The sequence below is a fragment of the Rhinopithecus roxellana genome, chromosome 16, assembly GCF_007565055.1.
Source record: "Rhinopithecus roxellana isolate Shanxi Qingling chromosome 16, ASM756505v1, whole genome shotgun sequence".
NCBI classification, from domain to species: Eukaryota; Metazoa; Chordata; class Mammalia; order Primates; family Cercopithecidae; genus Rhinopithecus; species Rhinopithecus roxellana.
In genome coordinates, this window is record NC_044564.1 from 50,620,062 (window position 1) to 50,641,128 (window position 21,067).

The following is a 21,067-nucleotide window of genomic DNA, read 5'->3' on the forward strand; positions in this document are numbered from 1 at the left end:
TCAACTGCCCCAAAACCGAACAACTATAGCTCCCGGAACACATTGTGCTATTTCACACCCATTGTTTCATACTTATTCTCTTTTCCTAGAAATATGCTTCTACTGCTTTGCCTACCCGGAGAAAGCTTCTCATCCTTTAAAAGCAAGCTACAATGTTCTCTACTCTAATCCTCACAATATAATATCATTGCACATACTAGACTGTATGGCAATTGATAAAAAATAAAGTTCATGCACCTCATGCTTGGCATGTAGTGTGTTTGCAATATGTGCTGATAAGTGAATAGAAGCATATATCCTAATATGGGTCTAGTTCACCTTTCTCTGCCTGGGGTGCTGAAACAGTAATACATTCCTCTAACTGGTTTGTTTCCAGAGCCTTAGCCATACTGTCTAACAGGAATTTTAGCAGAAAAGACTCCTGACTGATAGGTACTGGCCTCAGCTCAGACCAACCTTGCAGCCCCTCTGGGTCTCTGCAGTCCCTCAGCCAGCACAGAGACTCAGCTCTGCAAAGCAAAGGCAATATTGGGACAATGTCAACCACATATCCCTACTGCAGTCATCCAGTGAGTTGGCCCTTCAGAGGATGACCTGAAGAGAGAGACGTAACTCTAGGAAGGGGATTCTGAGCCTTGGGGGAGAAGGAAGAGGAGGATCAATGGGCTCCAAGAGATTCATGATCCATCATGAAGATGGGCATCTTTTGTGGGGAAGACAGTTCACAGCATTCATACGATTTACTAAGAGGCCCTTGACTATTAAATATTAATATTCACCATTCCAGAAATATGCTTTGCTTGAGGCAGCTCTGCTCAGAGCACCAGCTGCTGAATCCAGATCCCAGAGGACTTGGTCATGGTCAGGACAGATCAGGGAAGGAAGCTGAGTTCCCCTACAGCCCAGCATTTACACACTCCCATACCATCCCAAGAGAAGCCTTTCTCAAGGCAGATGTACATATTTTAAAGAATGTCCATGATCTGTGTCTTGTACAACTTCAAACGCAGTGAGTAAGAGGGAGTAAGGCTCAGGATACCTCAGATACTTGACCTTTATGTTCCTTAGAACAATAAACCTGCCAGAGAATAAAAAATAAAAGGCAAATCTCCAGGGTCTCATTCGTGATGAAAAGTTTGGTTTGAACTCGTGGTCTCAGTCCTGAGCTCAGGAAACGCTAATAAATAGACAAATCCTGAGTAATGGCTCTTTTATATTTGCCTTTTTTTTTTTTTTTTTTTTTTTTTCTGGCAGAGAAGCATGTGGTGTTAGAAGGCAGCAGATAAAGGCTTTCCATACTAAAGGGGCAAGAAGCACACAAAAGAGAAAGCAAACCTAAAACTGGAGAGGCTGACACTAAACTCTGGGGAATTGAGAGTCACTTTTTACCCACATTCTGTAAAGGGCAGAAAAAACACAGGAAAAAGGTTTCTACTAAAATATGTGTGTTTTGTTTTTACGTTTTTTGAATAGAAAAATATGCATCACTCAAATCCACTCAGATATCTGAATATCTGCTGGATGTTGTTTGTTTGTCTGTTTGCTTGGTTCCTACTGTTCCCTCCCTGAGTTCTGAAAAGATAATTAAAAAAGAATCCTCAGAGTGAACCTTTAAGTTTCAGTTGTTAGAAGCACATATCTTTGTACCCAAACACATGTGGGCTCTGTCATTGACTTGCTAAGTAATCTGGGTAAGTTTCTGAATCTCTTTAAGAACCCAATTCTTCAGCAATGAAAATGGAAGTATGAATAGTACTGACTTCAAAGAGTTGCTGAGGGAATTAAGTGAAATGATGCATTAAAAAATCTTAGACTAACCTGGCATACTATAAGCATTCAATAAATGGTAGCTAAACAATAGAAGTAACAACTCTGTCAATAAAGAAAAACAATTCTAAGGACACATTTTTGTGCACAATCATGCAAGCTATCACAAGTAGAAAGGAAGAAAAACAAAACAAAACAAAAAAACCGAAACAGTAGGCCTGTATTCCTTAGTGAAAATTCCCTACTTTATACCTTAGAAGGGGTGTCAGACTGTCTTCCTCACCTTCACGTGAGTTCAGGTCCAGCAGAGAAGTGTCACCCCTCCCCTTTAACAACATGGGTCATCCGGTCATCCGTCCAGGCCCGTGGAAAGTGCAGAAAACCACAGCCTGTCCCATCATGCTTTCTGCCCACCTCCACTACCCAACTTAGCCAAGTGGCTGGACGGTTCTCCCATGATCATTATCCTTCAGAAGCTATTAGCACTGCATTTTTCTTTTCTCCAAAACAATTTTTATCTCTTCACCATGTTAGAAAAAAATCTTCCCTTAGTTTTTCTTTCTTTCTTTTTTTTTTTTCTTTTAAAGCAGAGCGGCCTGGGGGAATTCCTCCACACTTTGGACAATCACTCCAGCTAAGTTTGCAGGGAATGGTGTCTGCCCTAATTGGCAAGCTTCATTCCTGCTCACCTCTTATTCAGACCACAAAAAATAATTTCAGCAAACGTTCTGCTCACATCATAGTTTTGCATCCATGCTGATCTCTAGGGAGCCATTATTAATCCCAAGTACGTTTTCTCTGAACGTGTCTCCCAAATTCAAGTCTTACTTCTTCCAAGATTTCTATATGGCTTCTCTTACTCAACACTACGTTAAACCAAAATTCTATTTCTTTCTAGTAAAACTATCTTCCCCATAGTGGAGAAAGAAAAGAAAACAAGGCTTTCTTGTTTCATTTTATCAAAGAAAGCTGACTTAGCTTATTAATTATAAATAAACAACAGAGATGTAGGTTAAGGACTCTAGATAACTCCCTTATCATTTGCCAATTCCTTCAGTATCAAGGAAGCATGGCTTGGCACCGGGATTGGGAAAGATAGGATTCCACATGTCCGCCACTTTGGACATTCCTTATTTCTATGCTTTCAATAAGTGGCAGCCACAGTTTACATGAGCACAGAGTTCAAAGAAAATCACAACAATCAAACTTCCTTACCCGGCAGTCTCTCTGAAGTGTTTTCATAAGCGCGTTGTATGTTTCTGTATCAAAATACAACCCTTCGTGCATGTCTTGCAGGAAGTCTAAGTCCTTAAACGTGGGGTTGGATTTCTCTCTCTCTTTACGGGATGCTCTTCGCTTATACGTTGAGCCTTTCAAGTCATATGTAAAGTGCATTCTCATGGAGCGTGGCAAAACGTTGTTCATCACCACAATCCTGATATTAATGCCTCCTGATTGCATACAATACAGTCCGTAAAATTTTGGCAGAAGAGTCCTTGGATTCTGGTTTAAATTCTAGAAACCAAAACAAGAAAAATATATTTACAATCTTCTATTTTGACAAAATAATGTTCCACTAAAGATGTGTTTCATGCTGATAAGATAATTAAAAATGGGATGTGATTATCTTTATTAATGTCCATTACTAAAATTTTGCTGTTTCTAATCTATTTCTTAAGTCTGCTTATTGGACAGCAATTTTATTATTCTAAACTCAGGGCAGTGAAAGTGACTGAATTGAAATTGGACATAATGTCCCAAATTGGCTCCAACTAAAAACAGGCAAGGAATTGACTGGTGCCATGAGTGACTATTCTCTAAGGTAGCTAAAGAGAAAACGAACTGCCAAGGCATAAGGGATGAACATTTAACATTTTAATAGCTCCTGCAAAACTGTCTTCCAAAATGGCAGACCAATTTACAACCACACTATGTAAGATTGTACATAGATTTTCCCGTCACTCTTACCACTGCTGAATAGTATCCAAACTTTAAAATCTTTGTAAGCATTTTTTTCTGTAGGTTTTTGTCACTGTTGAAATTCTTGATATATTCTGGATATTTATCATTTCTCTCATCTATATGGGGTAGTTTCTTCCAGTCTGTTGTCTTTTTTATTATTTAAAAAAATAGGGAGGCCAGGCGCTGTGGCTCATGCCTGCAATCCCAGCACTTTTGGAAGCCGGGGCGGGCGGAACACGAGGTCAGGAGTTCGAGACCAGCCTGGCTAGCACGGTGAAACCCTGTCTCCACTAAAAATACAAAAAATTAGGCTGGTCTGGTGGCATGTGCCTGTAGTCCCAGTTACTCGGGAGGCTGAGGCAGGAGAACTGCTTGAACCCGGCAGGCAGAGGTTGCACTGAGCCGAGATAGCACCACCGCACTCCAGCCTGGGTGACAGAGCGAGACTCCGTCTCAAAAAAAAAAAAAAAAAAAAAAAGAAAGAAAGAAAGAAAAAAAGGGAATATACCTATTTTTGTTCCCTTTTAAAAGAGATAAGAAATTAAAATAGTTTACAAAAGGGCATGTATTCAATGAAAAGTGTCTCCGCTATCCTTGATTCTTCCCCCAGTTCTCAACATTTGAGAAAACCACTGCTCTCACTTTATTTCATTCCAGAAATATTCAATGAGCTTATATTAATTTTGTGTCTGGTACTTTTTCTTATATAAATGTGTTGCCTTAAAAAATTTTTTTTTTAATTTTTTGAGAGACGGAGTCTTGTTCTGTCACCCAGACTGGACTGCAGTGGCATGATCTTGGCTCACTGCAACCACCGCCTCCCAGGTTCAAGTGATTCTCCCACCTCAGCTTCCCAAGTAGCTGGGACTACAGGTGTGTGCCGCCATGCCCAGCTAATTTTTGTATTTTTAGTAGAGATGGGGTTTCACTATATGTTGGCCAGGCTGGTCTCGAACTCTTGACCTCAAGTGATCCTCCCGTCTTGGCCTCCCAAAGTGCTGGGATTACAGGCATGAGCCACTGCACTTGGCCTAAATGATGCGGTCGTATTTATTTACTTGTTTCTTATTTGTGTGTGTGTGTGTGTGTGTGTTTGCTTTTTGTTTTTGTTTAACAAAGCTTTTTTATATCCCAAAGTCATAAACTTTTATTTTCTTCCAAATTCTTAATAGTTTTGGTCATTACAATTGGTCTTTACTCCCTACGGAATTAATTTTGTGTGTATGTGAAAGATCTGAAATAGAGAATTTAATTTTTTCCTCAAATGGATACTTATTGAACAGTCAGACATTTTCCAATTGAGTTTAAATCCCTCCATGTCAATACAATAAGTAGACAAATTCACAGAGATCTATTTCTGAACACTTTATTTGAATCTATTAATTTATCTGTCTAAAACTGTACTCATCCTACATCCTTAACATTAGTTACAGCCTTATAGATTTTTGGTACATGCTATAGCAGGCCTACTATTTTTCTTCTTTTTCAAAAATGTTTTCTCCACTCTTACAAACTTTCTGTTTGATTGTTCATTTTAGAAAACATTCTTCAAATGAGACTTGCTCTCACTTTCAAAGAAATTGGCTTTGTCAAGCTATGTGAAAAATCCTATTAGAATTTTTGCTTGGAATTAGACTGGATTTATAAGTTGATTTAGGAGCAGTTGAAATCTTTACAACACTGAGTTCAGGAACAATGCATATTTCTTCATTATTTCAGATCTTTTTTATGTCCTTCAATAATATTTTGTAGTTTCCTTCATATTGGGTTTGTAACATTTGTTTTTATAGATTCAAATATTTTAGAATTTTTCTTATTACATTCTTTCTGAACTGATTATTGTTTATGTTTTCCATGTACCATATCTTGCTTTCCCAATCAGAATTACAGTACTCACATGACTTTATTTACTTATTTCTTTATTTTTCTAATAATGTTCATTATAAGTTGTTGTCATCATGAACAGGATCTCTTTTTTCTCTTATATTCTCCTACTCTATATCATCTATATAATGGAATATAATGGATTTTGTAGATTTATCTTTTATCCTGCAAATCTGCCGCAGTCATATCACTTCTAGAAATTCCTGATTTATTTTCTTGAAGGTTTGCTCATTTTGAATTCTGTCATTTAAAGAGAATAGTGCTTGTACTTATTTTGTATTTCTTTTTGTACTCAAGACTCAATGCCAGAATTTCTAGCAAATTTATCAGAAAGGACTATTGATGGGAGGGTCATTCTGGTCTACTCCTATTGTTTCCAGAGAAAGGATTCTTGTTTTTCTCCATGAGCTATTACATGAACTTTTGGAAGACTGATAAATGTACAACTTGTTATGTTTTTTTATCTACTTATTATGTTTTTTTAAAAAAACTCTCCTGCCACTTTTTAGAATTTTAATTAAGCAAAGATGTTGAATTTTGAGGGCCTTAGCTTCTCCTCATCTATTTGGGTAACCACATGATGTTCACATTTTTTCTTGTTAATGGGATGGATTATATTGTTATACCAGCTTACATAATTGGGATAAAACGACTTGTTCAGCTAAATTTAATTTTTCTTTTTTTTGAGACAGGGTTTTGCTCTGTCTCCCAAGCTGGAGTGGCTTGATTACAGTTCACTGCAGCCTCAACCTTCCAGGCTTAAGTGATGCTTCCACTTCTCAGCCTCCCAAGTAGCTGGGACCACAGGTGTGTGCCACCATGCCTGGATAATTTTTTATTTTTCTTGTAGAGATAGGGTTTCATCATGTTGCCCAGGCTGGACTTGAACACCTGGGCTCAAGTGATCTACCCACCTTGGCCTCCCAAAGTGCTGGGATTACAGGTGTGAGCCACCATGCCTGGCCCTTAACTTTTTTTCTAATTTTAATTAAATATAAGTAGTCACATATGGCCAATGCAGTTTTACAAGAGGACAAGTATATCTGAGCTCAGAATTATAGAATTTTAAGATTTACTAATTAAGCAGTTTATCAAATAATATTACATCAATTTGATCCTAATTTCAGATAATTTTAAAATGTGTGCATGAACAAAGTATAATTGAAGGCATATATACCAAATTTTAGTAATATGTATTTCTAGGAAAGAAACTATAGTTAGTTGATTTTTTTTTTTGGCTTTTATATATTTTCTGTTTTCTCTAAAAAAAAAAAAAAAAATACTTGTTCAGCATTGAAATCTTTTAAAATCTGCCTGCAGGCCACTAAGATTTTTATTGAGATTTTTGATTTCTATACTTCTATATGAGATGAATTTAAGTATTTAATGCTGTGTCTAGCAGATTTTGGAATAAAATTATATTTTTACATAAAATGATTACATGGCATCTCATGAATGAATTTTTAAAAATAAAGATGACATTTATCACCACTCATAGCAAGTGACTGGCAAAACTTGAGCTTCTGAAATCCAGACAGCTTCATGTAGCCCTTCCAATCATAGAAAATTAATAACTGTTATGAAAGTACAATGAAACTGGAGGTATGAAAATGACTGGATGATTTAGGAAAAGTAGGGTTAGTTTTGAAAATTTTGGAGTAAATGTGTAGTAAATCCATCCAGGCTAGGTTACTGTTCCTTTGTCTCTAAAAGATTACATGAAAGGTGATTTTTCACATTATCATATTTACCTATGAAATTCTAAATTCAGAAGTCTAGTAGCTGGGAAGAGCTAACATAGAATATGTGCTGGTGTATTAGTGTAGGGGTGAAAAATGCATTCTCTGGAGCCCTTTCCGCTTGTGTAGCCCCAGTTCTGCAGCTCTCCAGCTGTATCACCCATGGCAAGTTACTTAATTTATCTTTGCCTCAATTACCTCTTCTATAAAATGGTGATCATTGTAGTATCCAAGGTTGCTGTGAGGATCAAATGAGTTAATGAATGCAAAGCACTTAAGGCCTTGCTTAACATGTAATAAGCAAACAATGAAAGTTAACCATTTATACGATTACTGCGTACTGGTTGCAAAGAGGTTTGCAACGCATTGCTTCCTTTATCTTTCCTTTATTCTATATCCTGTATCCTTGCTTTATCACAACAACTATGTAAGATACGTCTTTCCCAGCTTTTAAAGACTGAGGGAGCTAAGGCTCACCAGTTATGCTGCTTACTCAGGGTCACACAAGTAATTATTGGCTGGGTTGGGATTTGAACTCAGGATTGTGGGATTCAACAACTATGCTCTGCCATTCAGTTCAAGTTTACTTTAAAACATCTATTCAATGAATGTCATAGCATAATTTAAATGCAGAATAAAGCTTACCAAAGAGAAAGAAACATGCCTGAGTCATTGAAAAAACAATAGAAAAAAACTGTTGAGGAAAGTAATTAAACTTCAAGTAGAAGCTTTCATGATGTGCAGTTCCTTACCATATAATAGCCCGGCAGGAGCTTCTGAAGAAACTCAGCTTCTTTGTGCTGAACTGTTTTGATGATAAATTCATCATCACTGGTCACAAAAAACAAGGATCCACTGGCTCCAGGGTTAGACAGTTCTATTAGAGGTTCACTGCAGATGGAATACTAAAAGAGTAAATGAATAAACATTAAAACATACACTTGATGTACGTGATGCCTCCAAGGAGGACAATCATAGCACTGCACATCTTGGCTATGTTGAAACAAGAAGCTCTCTCTATGGGCTTTAAAAGAGGTTCCACATATACCAAGAAGGCTCTCTGTGAGATTTCTACAGATTTAATTGGTCTGTTTATCTTAATAATTCTATGATGAAAAACAGACATACACTCCTTACCCCCAGAGTCAGGCAATAGCATCATGAATCATCCTATCTGTCCAATGAGATAATTCAAACAGTCGTGTTGACTAAGGTGCTTTGTTTCCAGCAAATGTCCATAAAATAACAAGTGAAGATGTGATCCGCATTGTGTTTTATCACTTGAACACCAACCCTATTCTCTTTTCATGATTTTCCCAGAAGATGTCATCTACTCACGGTTTCAACAAGGAGATGACTTCAACATCTGTATCTCCAGCCCAGATCTTTCACTAGGGCTCAAGACCTGTTCATCTAACACTTGAATAGGCATTTCTATTTTGGTTATACCACAAACAATTTATATGCAAGAAATTCACAATCAAGTTAATCTCAAGGCTGTGGTTAGCCCATATGGTGCCTTTGTGGTAATTAGAGAGATGCAGCTCTGGGCCGGGATACAAAGTTGGTGAGTAGAAGAAAGGCTGGGGCCGGGCGTGGTGGCTCATGCCTGTAATCCCAGCACTTTGGGAGGCTGAGGCAGGTGGATGATGAGGTCAGGAGATCAAGACCATCCTAGCTAACACGGTGAAACCCTGTCTCTACAAAAAAAATACAAAAAATTAGCCTGGAGTGGTGGCATGCGCTTGTAGTCCTGGCAACTTGGGAGGCTGAGGCAGGAGAATCGCTTGAACCTGGGAGGTGGAGGTTGCAGTGAGCTGAAATTGCACCATTGCACTCCAGCCTGGGCGACAGAGCGAGACTCCACTCAAAAAAAAAAAAAAAAAAAAAAAAAAAAAAAAAGAACGGCTGGATTCCAGTCTCCACTCCTTCCCCTCGGCCAGGTAGGAGAGCTTGAGCAGTGCACAGCCTGTACAACTGCACATGGTGACCCTAGATCATCTGCTCCCTGTTCTCTGCCTTTTCCCTCTTTTCTCTTAGAGAATGGAAGCATTATTTGCCTTGTTCCCCAAACCAGAAACTAGGGCATCATCCGTGACTCATCACATTTTCCCATCTTTCCTATCCAGACTGTTGATGCTGCTTGCTTACTTCTGCCAACACCCTAAGTTCAAAGGTTTCATCATTTCATGTCTGAATTGTTATGGCAAGCTTTTGGTCTTAATTTTCCACTCTCATCCCCTCCAGTACATTCACCAGGAAACTAGGCATCTTTCTGAAATGCAAATCTCTTCATGTTTTTCTGGGCTTTCACATCTTTTGCAGAAAGACAAACATTGCACGTTCTCACTTATTTGTGAGACCTAAAAATCAATGGTTCTTAACAGAGCTTTCAAGGCCATGAATGACCCAGCCTCCTCCCCAGCCTTCTCTCTCATGATTTCCTCCTTCAACTTTAGCTCTAGCCACAGAGACTGACTTCTCATGTTCTTTTTTTTTTCAGTTTTTAAAAAATTTATTTATTTATTATACTTTAAGTTCTAGGGTACATGTGCACAACGTGCAGGTTTGTTACATATGTATACATGTGCCACGTTGGTGTGCTGCACCCATTAACTCGTCATTTACATTAGGTATATCTCCTAATGCTATCCCTCCCCCCTACCCTCTCCCCATGACAGGCCCCGGTGTGTGATGTTCCCCATCCTGTGTCCAAGTGTTCTCATTGTTCAATTCCCACCTATGAGCGAGAACATGCGGTGTTTGGTTTTCTGTCCTTGTGATAGTTTGCTCAGAATGATGGTTCTTAAAAGTGCTGCATACTCTCAATTCCCAGGCTTTTGCGTTTTCCTGTGCCTGCGACAACCTCCCTTCTACTTTCACCTGCCTACCACTCATTGTTGTATTTAATCGGCATTTAAAAAATAGCTATTGAGCATCTGCTATGTCCCAGGCATTCATAAAGCTTATATCCCAGTAGGAGGAAACAGACAGTAAACAAGTAAATACTTTACACATCAGAATGTGGTAAGTGCAAGAGAGAAAAAAATTGATCATGGAAAAAGCAGCAGAGAACACCAGCAAAGAGTGAGGAATGGGTTGCAGTAAATTCCAAATAGGGTGGTCACTGAAGGCCTCCTTGCAAAGGTGGCATTGGAGCAGGGGTTGAGACCAGGCAGCAAGCCACATGGCTATCTGGGGAATGGGCACTTCAGGCAGAGGGAAGAGCAAATGCAAAGGCCTGAGACATGGTGGGTTCAAGGCACAACAGGAGGCCAGTGGCTGGAGCAGACAAGGCGAGGAGGAGCCCTGAAAGGGATGGAGCCAGAGAGGTCAGGGGGACAGACCACATCCAGTGCTATAGGCCACTGGAAGGACTTTGTTCTTTTCTCTAAGGGAGCTGAAAAGCCATTGGAGGGTCTGGAGCAGAGGACCTCTCTGTTGGGTTAGGAAACCACTGTAGAAGGACAAAGGGAAGATGCAGGGAGCGTAATTCATAAGCTGCTGCCACAGCTTCAGCTTTCAGTCAGTGCCTGCTGAGACAGCACTTGCTCTGGAAAACTCTTCCTGGTTCCATGGATAAAAGATCAATTGCTTCCTGGCCCTGGATATTCTCATCACAGAAGTCACCACAAAATCCTGCAATTGCCTATTTCCTTTTCCCCGAGTTGCAGAGATTGTAAAACTCTGTGCAGCAGAAACTGTGACTATCTTACACTGTGATACAGTTCCAAGACCTGTGCCTTCGAACATGGTAGGTGCCTACATACATGGTAGGTACTCAAGAAATTTCTGTCAGATGGCTGAACTCCACCAACAATTGTATGGCTGCAAATAGCACCAAAAAATGCTAAAAACCAGCAAAGAGGTCTGTTTTTGGTTTTATTAAACTCAGTGTTTATTAACTAATAATCCACATCATTGACTAGAGAAACACTGGGTGGCAGAGAAAAAGGTAAAGAGGCCATGCAGGTGTGAGATAGACCCAGCCTGGCAGAAGCAGGAGCTTAAAGAACCACATCGTCTTTAAATTTTTCTATTTTTAAATTTTTGATTGACAAACAATGATTTGTTTAATTTCAATTTTTTAAAATTTCAATAGCTTTAGGGGTACAAGTGGTTTCCAGTTACATGGATTAATTGCATAGTGGTGGAGCCTGGGATTTTAGTGCACCCATCACCTGAGTAGTGGATGTTGTACCCAACAGGCAGTTTGTCATTCTCCACCCCCTGCCCACCCTGCCTCTTCTAAGTCTTCAATGTCCATTATACCACTCTGCATGTCTTTGCATACCCATAGCTTAGCTCCCACTTAGAAGTGAGAACATGTAGTATTTGTTTTTCTATGAGATATAATAATTGTATACATGTATCGGGTATGTGATGTTTTTCGATTATGAATACACTGTAGAATGATCAAATCAGGATAGCTAACATACCCATCACCACACACACTTCTTTGTGGTGAGAATATTTAAAATCCACTTTAAAAAATTAATTTAGAAAGATATACATTATTATTAACTATAGTCACCTTGCTATACAATAGATCACCAGAACTGATTTCTTCCATCTAACAGACTTTGTATACATTCGCCAGCATTTTCCTTGTTCTCTATCCACGTCCTACCACCTCAGCCTCTAGTAATCACCATTCTCCTCTACTTCGATGAGTTCAATTTTTCTAGATACCACAAGTAAGTGAGATCATGTGATATTTATCTTTCCGTGCCTGGCTCATTTCAGTTAGCACATTGTCCTCTACGATCATCCATGCTGTACTAAATGACAGAATTGTGTTGTTTTTAAAGGCCGAACAGTATTCCATTGTGTATATATATCACATTAAAAAATCCATTTATCCTCTGACGGGCATTTATGTTGTTTCCATCTTTCCCATTGTGAATAATGCTGCAGAGAACATGGGAGTGCAGACATCTCTTCACTGTACTGATTTCCGTTGCCTTGGATAGATACCCAGTGGTGGGATTGTTGGATCATATGGTAGCTCTATTTTTAGCTATTTGAGGAACCTCCCTACTGTTTTCTAAAACTGCTATATGAATTTACATTTCTACCAACAGTATATGAGAGTTCCCTTTCCTCCACCTCCTCATCAAACACTTGTTATCTTTTATCTTTTTTGATAATAACCATTCTAACAGGTGTGAGGTGATATCTCATTGTGGTTTTCTCTCATGATTAAGACTGTTGAACTTTTTTAATGTATCTATTGGCCATCTGTATGTCTTTTTTTAAAAAAAGACAAGGTCTTGCTCTGTCACCCAGGCTAAAGTTCAGTGGCCCGATCACGGCTCATTGTAGCCTTGACCTCTCCAGGCTCTGGTGATCCTCTCACCTCAGCCTCCTGAGTAGCTGGGACTACACGCATGTGCCACCATGCCTGAATACTTTTTTGTATTTTTGTAGAGATGGGGTTTTGCCATGTTGCCCAGGCTGGTCTCAAATTTCTGGGCTTAAGCAATTCACCTGCCACAGCCTCCCAAAGTGCTGGGACTACAGGGGCGAGCCAACATGCTTGGCCTGTGTGTACACACACACACACACACACACACACACACACACACACACATATATATTTTGAGAAATGTATATTTAGGTCCTTTGCTCATTTTTAAATAGTGTTATTAGTTTTCTTGTTATTGAGTAGTTTGAGTTCCTTATTTATTTTGGATATTAACCCCTTACCTGATGCATTATTTGCTAATATTTTTTCCCAATCTGTAGATTGTCTCTTCATTCTACTGTTTCCTTTGCAGTGCAGAAGCTTTTTAGTTTGATGCAATCCCTTTGATCTATTTTTACTTTTTTGCCTGTGCTTTTGGGGTCACATTTAGGAAATCACTGCCCAAATCAATACTGTGCAGTAGTTTTTCCCTATGTGTTCTTCAAGTAGTTTTACAGTTTCTGGCCTTCTATTTAAGACTTTAATCCATTTTGAGATGATTCTTGTTTATGATGTGAGGTAAGGGTTCAATTTCATTCTTCTGAATGTGGATGGCCAGTTTTCCCAACACCATTTCTTGAAGAGACCATCCTTTCCCCATTGTGTGTGCTTGCCACTTTTGTCAAAAGTCAATTGACTACAGATGTGTGTGTGTGTGTGTTTATTTCTGGACTCTCTATCCTATTCCATTGGTCAATGTGTCTGTTTTTATACTAGTACCATGCTGTTTTGATTACTACAGCTTTGTAATATAAACAGCCATATCTTGAGGATGTAGGCATCTGAAAAAACATCAAGGCTAAAACATCCCAAAAGTTTTGTTCTGAGCTTGTGAATACTTAAGTCCCTATCATAGAAAAACCTGAAAGGAGGGAGAGTGAAAGAAAAAGTGAGAGGAAGGAGAGAGAAACTAGCAAAAACATGATTAAAAGGTAGTTTCTAGATATCACCTTTTACGTTATTTTGCTTTGAAAATACTGAGGATAAAGGAAACAAAATTATCCAAGAAAAGAAAGAAGCAAGTGTTTGCTGGCTTCCTAAGTCATTGGCAACTTTCATCTTCCACTTCCCCTTCATTCTGTTAGCCTTGCTTCTTAACAATCTCTTACTAAACAGCATTAGAGCCTAAGCCTACAGATGAGTTGAGGATAAGTTAGGAAAACAGAAATAGCTATCAGACTGCAGACAGGACGCCATAAAAACCAAGAGGAATCAGAGAGCGCTTGCCCAGCCATGTGTGCAGACAAAGTGTTCTTGTGGAAGAGTGACTCGTGAAAAGGGCGTGAGATTTGTACCAGTTGCTAGTTACGTGATCCTGAGTAAGGAATTTAGCATCTCGGAGTTTCAGAAGTCTCATTTCTAAAAATAAAGGTAATAATTTCTACTGGAAAGTTACTGGAAGTTTTTAAAGTGAATGCTTTTGAAATCCTTGGCAAAGACTGACCACGTATTGCTGTTGTTAATTTTATGACGTGATCACACACAGGTGAGAGAAGCACACGGCCTACAATATACTCATTGCACAGGCAGGTAAGGAAGAGCTGACACCACCCTAGGATGCACTGAGGTTCTCAGCCTACTGCCCATGACTTCAGGGTGATCCAAAGAGACACTAAAGCATTCTGAGTGAAGCAAGAAAATGTTGGGTTTCTCATTTACTCACGAATTTGGGGCCCTAGAATATAAAGGTGTGGACTCCAAGCTCTCATAAAAAGTGAAGGCAGACCCTAGACTCTCTTTAGGAATTTGGATTCTTTGTTCCATGGCATTTGAATCCCTGACGCAGAACTTCCTTATGGGTAGGAGTTTATGTTGTGAAAATATGAAAACAACAAAGGATGCAGCAATTAGAGGCTGCAAATAGAGAAATTAGGGGGGTGGTCCAGAAAGTGGTGTCTAGAAAAAACTGGATTCAGACCTAAACATCTGCTCTCAATTAAAGTCTCCAATTCTTCTATAAGCAGTGACATTAAAAAAAAATGCAGTGACATAATATGAAGGCTATTTCATTGGTTACTACACTGTCAAATATTCTTTTATTATGTCATTTATATATAACATGAATGAAATAATAAATTGTTTTGATCCACTTTAATAACCCTTTGGGGGCTATTCATAGCCCAGTATCAATGTGCAATAAACTGTGATTATGATACTGAACAGGAGTACCACCATTATGCTGTAGAATTCTATGGTTTCTCGCTCTACAACTCGGTTACTACATTCTCTTCTAAGCCACCTTCTTTGCAACATTGCCTCTTAAGAGCAAATGAAGAGGAGAGATGGGAACATTTTAATTAGTCATGATCAAAAGCCCCCATGTGTGCTCCTGGGTTTTATGCACCTTCCAGGCACTTGTCATCTGTGCAAGCTGTTCTAATGTATTCATGCTCTTGCTTCTATTTCCTGCAGGGTCTCCCTGCTATACCCACTGGAGAAAAAGCAAAAGCAAAGCACAACCCAGCTGGGCCCTGCCAATGTAAATTAACAATGTAAACTTGCCCCATGTGGCGGAGATAATTTTATGTGCCATTTCTTCCCCTGATAGTATGAAATATTCACTCTGCTCGCTTTCTTATTGGCGCAGGTGAGCCTGAAAAGACTCATGTAAGTTCTACTGGATTTTTGAAAAACCAGGCACATGATGGAGAAGGAAAGAACCCATGGCTGATTGCCCAAGCAGAGATGGGAATGCTCTGGGGCCATGTGGCTTTGCCTTGGGAGGTGTTTGTCTAGGAAAAAATAAGGAAGAAGGAAAGTTTGCACTGCTGTGTGTGCAGAAGCCCCTTCACCATACTGTCTCACAATCCAAATTATGCATGTTTCAACATGAAACTTGTTATCAGTATGCACAGGGTAAATTTTAATGGGACTGAGAACATAAACAGAATAATTCAGGCAGGAATCCAGATGCAACAGCAAAAAACTAAGTAGAAATACACACAAATCACAGGTATTCAATATTACACCTAAGTATGGAGTTACCAACGGCTAGAGATTGTTCCCACACCCCCAACTTACATCACTATATCTTCACAAGTGTGGGTTTGAGTAGCCCCAGTTTGCCAGCCACCATGATGCACTTTGTGATTGGCACTGTATCCTTTGTTTCTTCACAGGGTTTTTCAAGCAATGTCTTATTTCCTATTTCTGTGCTTTCCTTTAGCTAAACTCTTCCAAAATGTGTTTTGTTAAAGGTGTTTGACTTCTTTCGGCTGTATTCTTCAGAATGGACAATCACAGGTCAATGGGCTAGGGAGAGGCTGGCTTGAGTACATATTTGGTAAGAGGTCTGTGATTCTCATCAAATATGGGAAGCATGAGGCCAGCTGGTGAAGGGTCTTCAAGCTCTTGGGGAAGGATGGGGAGACCACTGTTTGGTCTAGGCTCTGTCCCCACCAGTGTGCGTAACCTTGGGCATCTCCCTTTGCTGATCCCAGCTTCAGATTCCTTATCTGTAAAATGAAGGATTGAGCTAAAAAGTCACTGAAGGTTATTATACCTGACACTCAAGCATGCTGTGTCATGCAAACGACCCTTTCCTCATCAATCACACTCCAGATCATTAGGTGCAGCCCCAGATAGAGCGGTTTGGAGGTGAGCTTCCAGAGACTCCAAGGTTTGTTGGGGAACTGCCTCGGTCCCATGCTACAGGTGTCCCCAGTGCAGGCACAGGTGGGTGGCAGCAGCTGTTGGGGACCAGGTAGTCATGTTTAGCTAGGGCCACTGCCTTCCTTCTGTTTCTTGCAAGCCCCAGAACTGTGTCTAGTTACTGAACCATGTACATGGTGAATGAGGGAGGTGGACAAATGGAATCAAACAAAAACACACTTACGTACCTGGCTCTATCTTTCCCCCATCGTGTGTGTGTGCGTGTGTGTGTGTGTCTTTCAGATGCAGTCTTGCTCTGCCACCCAGGCTAGAGTGCAGTGGTGCAATCTTAGCTCACTTCACCCTTTGCCTCTGGGGTTCAAGTGATTCTCCTGCCTCAGCTAACCAAGTAGCTGGGACTACAGGCTCATGCCATCATGCCCAGCTAACTTTTTGTATTTTTGGTAGAGGTGGGATTTCGGCATGTTGGCAAGGCTGGTCTTGAACTCCTGACCTCAGGTGATCCATCTGCCTCGGCCTCCCAAAGTGCTGGGATTACAGGCATGAGTCACCGCACTTGGCCTCTCTCTACCTTTTAAGTTATATTTACATACATAAAAGTGAAAAGAATTGTGAAATTAACACTCATGTATCTATTTCCAGTGTCAACTCATGAATGGTCAACTCATTCATGGTCAATCAATGATCAACTCATGGCCAATCTTGTTTCTTCTAGACCTCCAACCACACTGCTGCCTTACTTCCCTCAGATTTTTCTTTTGGGGCTGGGGGCATTCAATTTATTTATTTTTAACAGTTATAGTGAGATATAAGTCAGAAAGCATTCAATTCACCCATTTAGAGTATATAATCCTTCCGATTAATTTTTGAATTGATAAATAAAATTGTGTATTTTTATGGTATACAACATGATGTTTTGATGTGTGTATACAATTATGGAATGGCTCAGTCAAGTTAATTAACATATTCTTCACCTCACATATTCATCACTTTTTTTGTGCTGGGAACTTTTTCTTTTTTTAAAAAAATGATATATAATAGTTGAACATATTTTGGAGGTATATGTGATATTTTGATACCTATACACAATGTGTAATGATCAAATAAGAGTAATTGGGATATCCATCACCTCAAGCATTTATCTTTAAAATCTACTCTCTCAGCCATTTTCAAGTATATATTATTATTATCTATAGTGACCATGTAGAATTGATCTCCCACATTTATTCCTCCTCTCTAATTCAAATTTTGTTATTTATTTATTTGTATTCTTATTTTTTTGAGATGGAGTCTTGCTCTGTTACCCAGGCTGGAGTGCAAAGGTCTGAACTTGGCTCACTGCAACCTCCGCCTTCCAGGTTCAAGTGATTCTCCTGCCTCAGCCTCCCGAGTAGCTGGGATTACAGGCACATGCCGCCACACCCAGCTAATTTTTGTAGTTTTAGCGTTTCACCACGTTGGCTCGAACTCCTGACCTCAAGTGATCTTCCCACCTCAGCCTCCTGAAGTGCTGGGATTACAGGTGTGAGCCACCGTGCCTGGCTGTCTAATTCAAATTTTGTATGCTTTGACCAACTCCTCAGATTCTGTTGAAGTACATCCCAGATATCAAACAATTTTATCCATAGATATTTCAGCGTATCCTCTAAAAGACAAGGATTCTCCTTTTAAAATAGAACCACGATATTATCATCCCACCAAAAAAGTTAATTCTCAACACCGTCAAATATTTAGTCAATCTTTCTATTTCCGTAGTTTTCTATAATTTAGAAGCTTGTTTATTTGAGTTGCCTGGACCTATCTGTTAATGTTAATAATGTTCCTGATAAAAACTCTTCCCTCCAGCCATATTGGTCCAATAAATGTCCTTCTGAAAACTGAATACATCCACATCTCTGGTTCTACAGTGCCTCTTCCAACCCTTCACCCCTGAGCATCCATCTCTTTTCTACCTTTTAAAACCCCTTGTAATTTTTAAGGCATGGTTGAAACCACACCATACTCATAAGAAGACCTCCTAATCATCACCCCAACAAAGAGAAAGACCTCTATCTCAACCCTAGAGTATTTCATGCTTTGCTTCAGTTTTTACATTTATTGCCTGGTAGAGTTGATTGGTTTTCTACATAGACAAATTAGTATTCCAGTTTGATTTTAAGTTATTTGTGTGTCGTGACTTGTAGTTTTTTGAATTTCCCTACCACTACTAGCAAAGTGTTTTAGATATAATAGGTGTTCAAAGTGCCCACTGATTGATTAATTTATGTTTTGCCAGCTACAGGCACAAGGACTTCTCTCATGAGAAGTGATGAGCTAGATTCTTATGCTCCTTTGTAAATACTCTAACCACATTATGAAAATAATTTTTCCAGCTTAAAGACTCATTAGGAAACTTGGGTAGGCTGTGTGGGAAGTTGTTCAGAAAAGGCTCTTCCCCAAAGAAAGCAAATTTGTGAGGTCTGAATGAATGAAAGAATGGACGTCCAGCCTTTGGGGCAATGGATATGGGAGGGCTAAAGAGAGGCATCCATCTGGTCATATTGACTGGATCAGCAGTGTGAAACGTAAGTCTAAGGCATCTCTTCAGCTGGTGAGAAGTTCAAGGAAATTCAGAAAGAGAATCCATTAAATTTGAGTGTGTGGCAGAAGATGAGAGATCTACCTTGTTTTCCATAATATAATATCGAAACCCCATTGGGGGTATATCACCAGTATAATCACATTGTAAACCCCATCTCAAACACATCACTCCATTATCACCAGTATAACCACATTGCAAACCCCATCTCAAACACATTTCCTGAATGATGACAACCTTCAGTAATTACAGAATGGCTAGAAACCAAAGGATGTTCTCTAACACACACACACACACACAGACACAGAGAGAAAACACATGTGTGTGCTTGTGTACTTGCATTGGTAGTGACGGGTAGAGGCACCTGAGGCTTCAATTAAAGGGGAGTGGTAAGAGAAAGAGAGCAATATATACATTTAAGGGCAGCAGGATGCCAGGGACTTTCTACCTTGCCCTTACTATTCTTTGGAGACTTACTGATGTGCCTTGAGAAAGCAGTATTGCTTCATTATGCAGAAGTCATATGATTTTCTTACGGACCAAATAAAGAAGATCATTCACAGATTTTCTTTTTTCTTTTACAAGATTCAGAGGAGACATAAGAGAGTCTTCATCAGCACAGAGTAGAATCAACTTTTAATTATTTACATCTTATCCAAATTATAAGATGCATATTATATACTCTTTGTTACACGTGTTGCCATACTTCCTCTGAAAAGCACTGTCCCAGGATCTGGCTCAAGTCTTATTAAGATCATTCAGAATGGGATGAACAATAAATATTTGATGGCATTCTTCCTACAGTCTTTTGGAAACCAATTTTGAAGAGCCCCAGGGTGTTAACAGTGATCAAATTATGAAACAAACCATTTTTTCACTTGCAACAGAAAGTTCCTGGCTCCTTGAACAGGAATGAGGTAAAACTCTGAGGTCACATCAGACTACCTCTCACAAAAAGGCTGTTGTGTCTGTACCTCTTGTGTGCCAGAAGGCAGATGAAGAGCACGGACAAATCTGAGGATAAAACATGCCCTTGTATCAAATAAAAATATGTTTAAAAAGTCTGCCTGAAGAGATCTTGAGAACAAAACTATCCAGATTCTTTAAAATGTTTATTCAAATTTGTAGGTCAAGGTGAAATGGTTGTGGGCCAAGGTAGTTGAGAGGAATGGTACAAATAAGGCAATTAACATAGAAAGGCTTTTGAATAGAATCTAATCAGCAAAATTCACAGGAGTATTTAGAACTAATTATAACATATCTGTTAGAATAATTATCTGAAGTCACAACTGATATTATAGTTATTTAAATATCAATTACCATCGCAGATTTTGCAGTTATCAGTAAAAGCTACATAGTCACGTCAACATTTCTTGAAGCTAAATTTATAATCATTATAAAACTTGAAACTTTTACTATGCCCCAGAGCTTTATAAAATGAGAGACACAAGCCACTTGTTGCTGTTGCTATGAGACAAATGTTTACATCACACATTTCTATAGAAGGAGGAAAAATGACAGGTTCTTACCAAGTAATCATCAGGCTTGATACCAAAAAGTTCTCTGAAATATCGGAATGCTAATGGAGCGTATGTCTTAAATCTAAAGTCTGGGTAGTGATGTGCTGGGGTCAGATTGCTTCCTTCGCTGAAGTCAAAATATTAAAAAGAGAGAGAAAGAAAGAACACATTAGCAAGGATAATTTTGACTGCAAATTCTAGCTCTATTAGTCCTGAGCCAATGTTACCTCTAGAAAAATCATCCCCTGAGAGTGGGTTTCTCAAAGTTCATGTCATAAAGGCCAATGATCACCAGGTAGAAACAGATGCTAGTTAGTGAGGGTCACTCCATGCAGGCATTCCCTGTCAATCAGCGTCACATGCCTGAAAATTCATTTATCTTTTTGTGCTTTCTTCCTGGGAAGATCACTCCATTATCACCAGTATAATGACATTGTAATGCTTTGGGTAAAAGAGCTAGGCCTTAGAGTGTGCAGCAATTTCAAAAATGCATTTTTTTTTAACCACGAATTTTGGATATTCGGCAAACATTGTTAAC

The 21,067-nt window shown here is 39.2% G+C and overlaps 1 protein-coding gene across 3 annotated transcripts in view; it reads right to left on the minus strand.

Moving 5' to 3' along the window:
• The window catches only part of PIP5K1B (phosphatidylinositol-4-phosphate 5-kinase type 1 beta), a 319,195-nt gene that overhangs the window by 116,615 nt on the left and 181,513 nt on the right, over positions 1-21,067 (minus strand). For all 3 annotated transcript variants that reach the window (XM_030919809.1, XM_010362971.2, XM_030919810.1), the window contains 3 exons: positions 20,539-20,656; positions 8,105-8,257; positions 2,983-3,282 (listed from right to left, as the gene is read on the minus strand). In XM_030919809.1, coding sequence (XP_030775669.1) covers positions 2,983-3,282; positions 8,105-8,257; positions 20,539-20,656 — 571 coding nt within the window. The remainder of the gene's footprint in view (positions 1-2,982; positions 3,283-8,104; positions 8,258-20,538; positions 20,657-21,067) is intronic.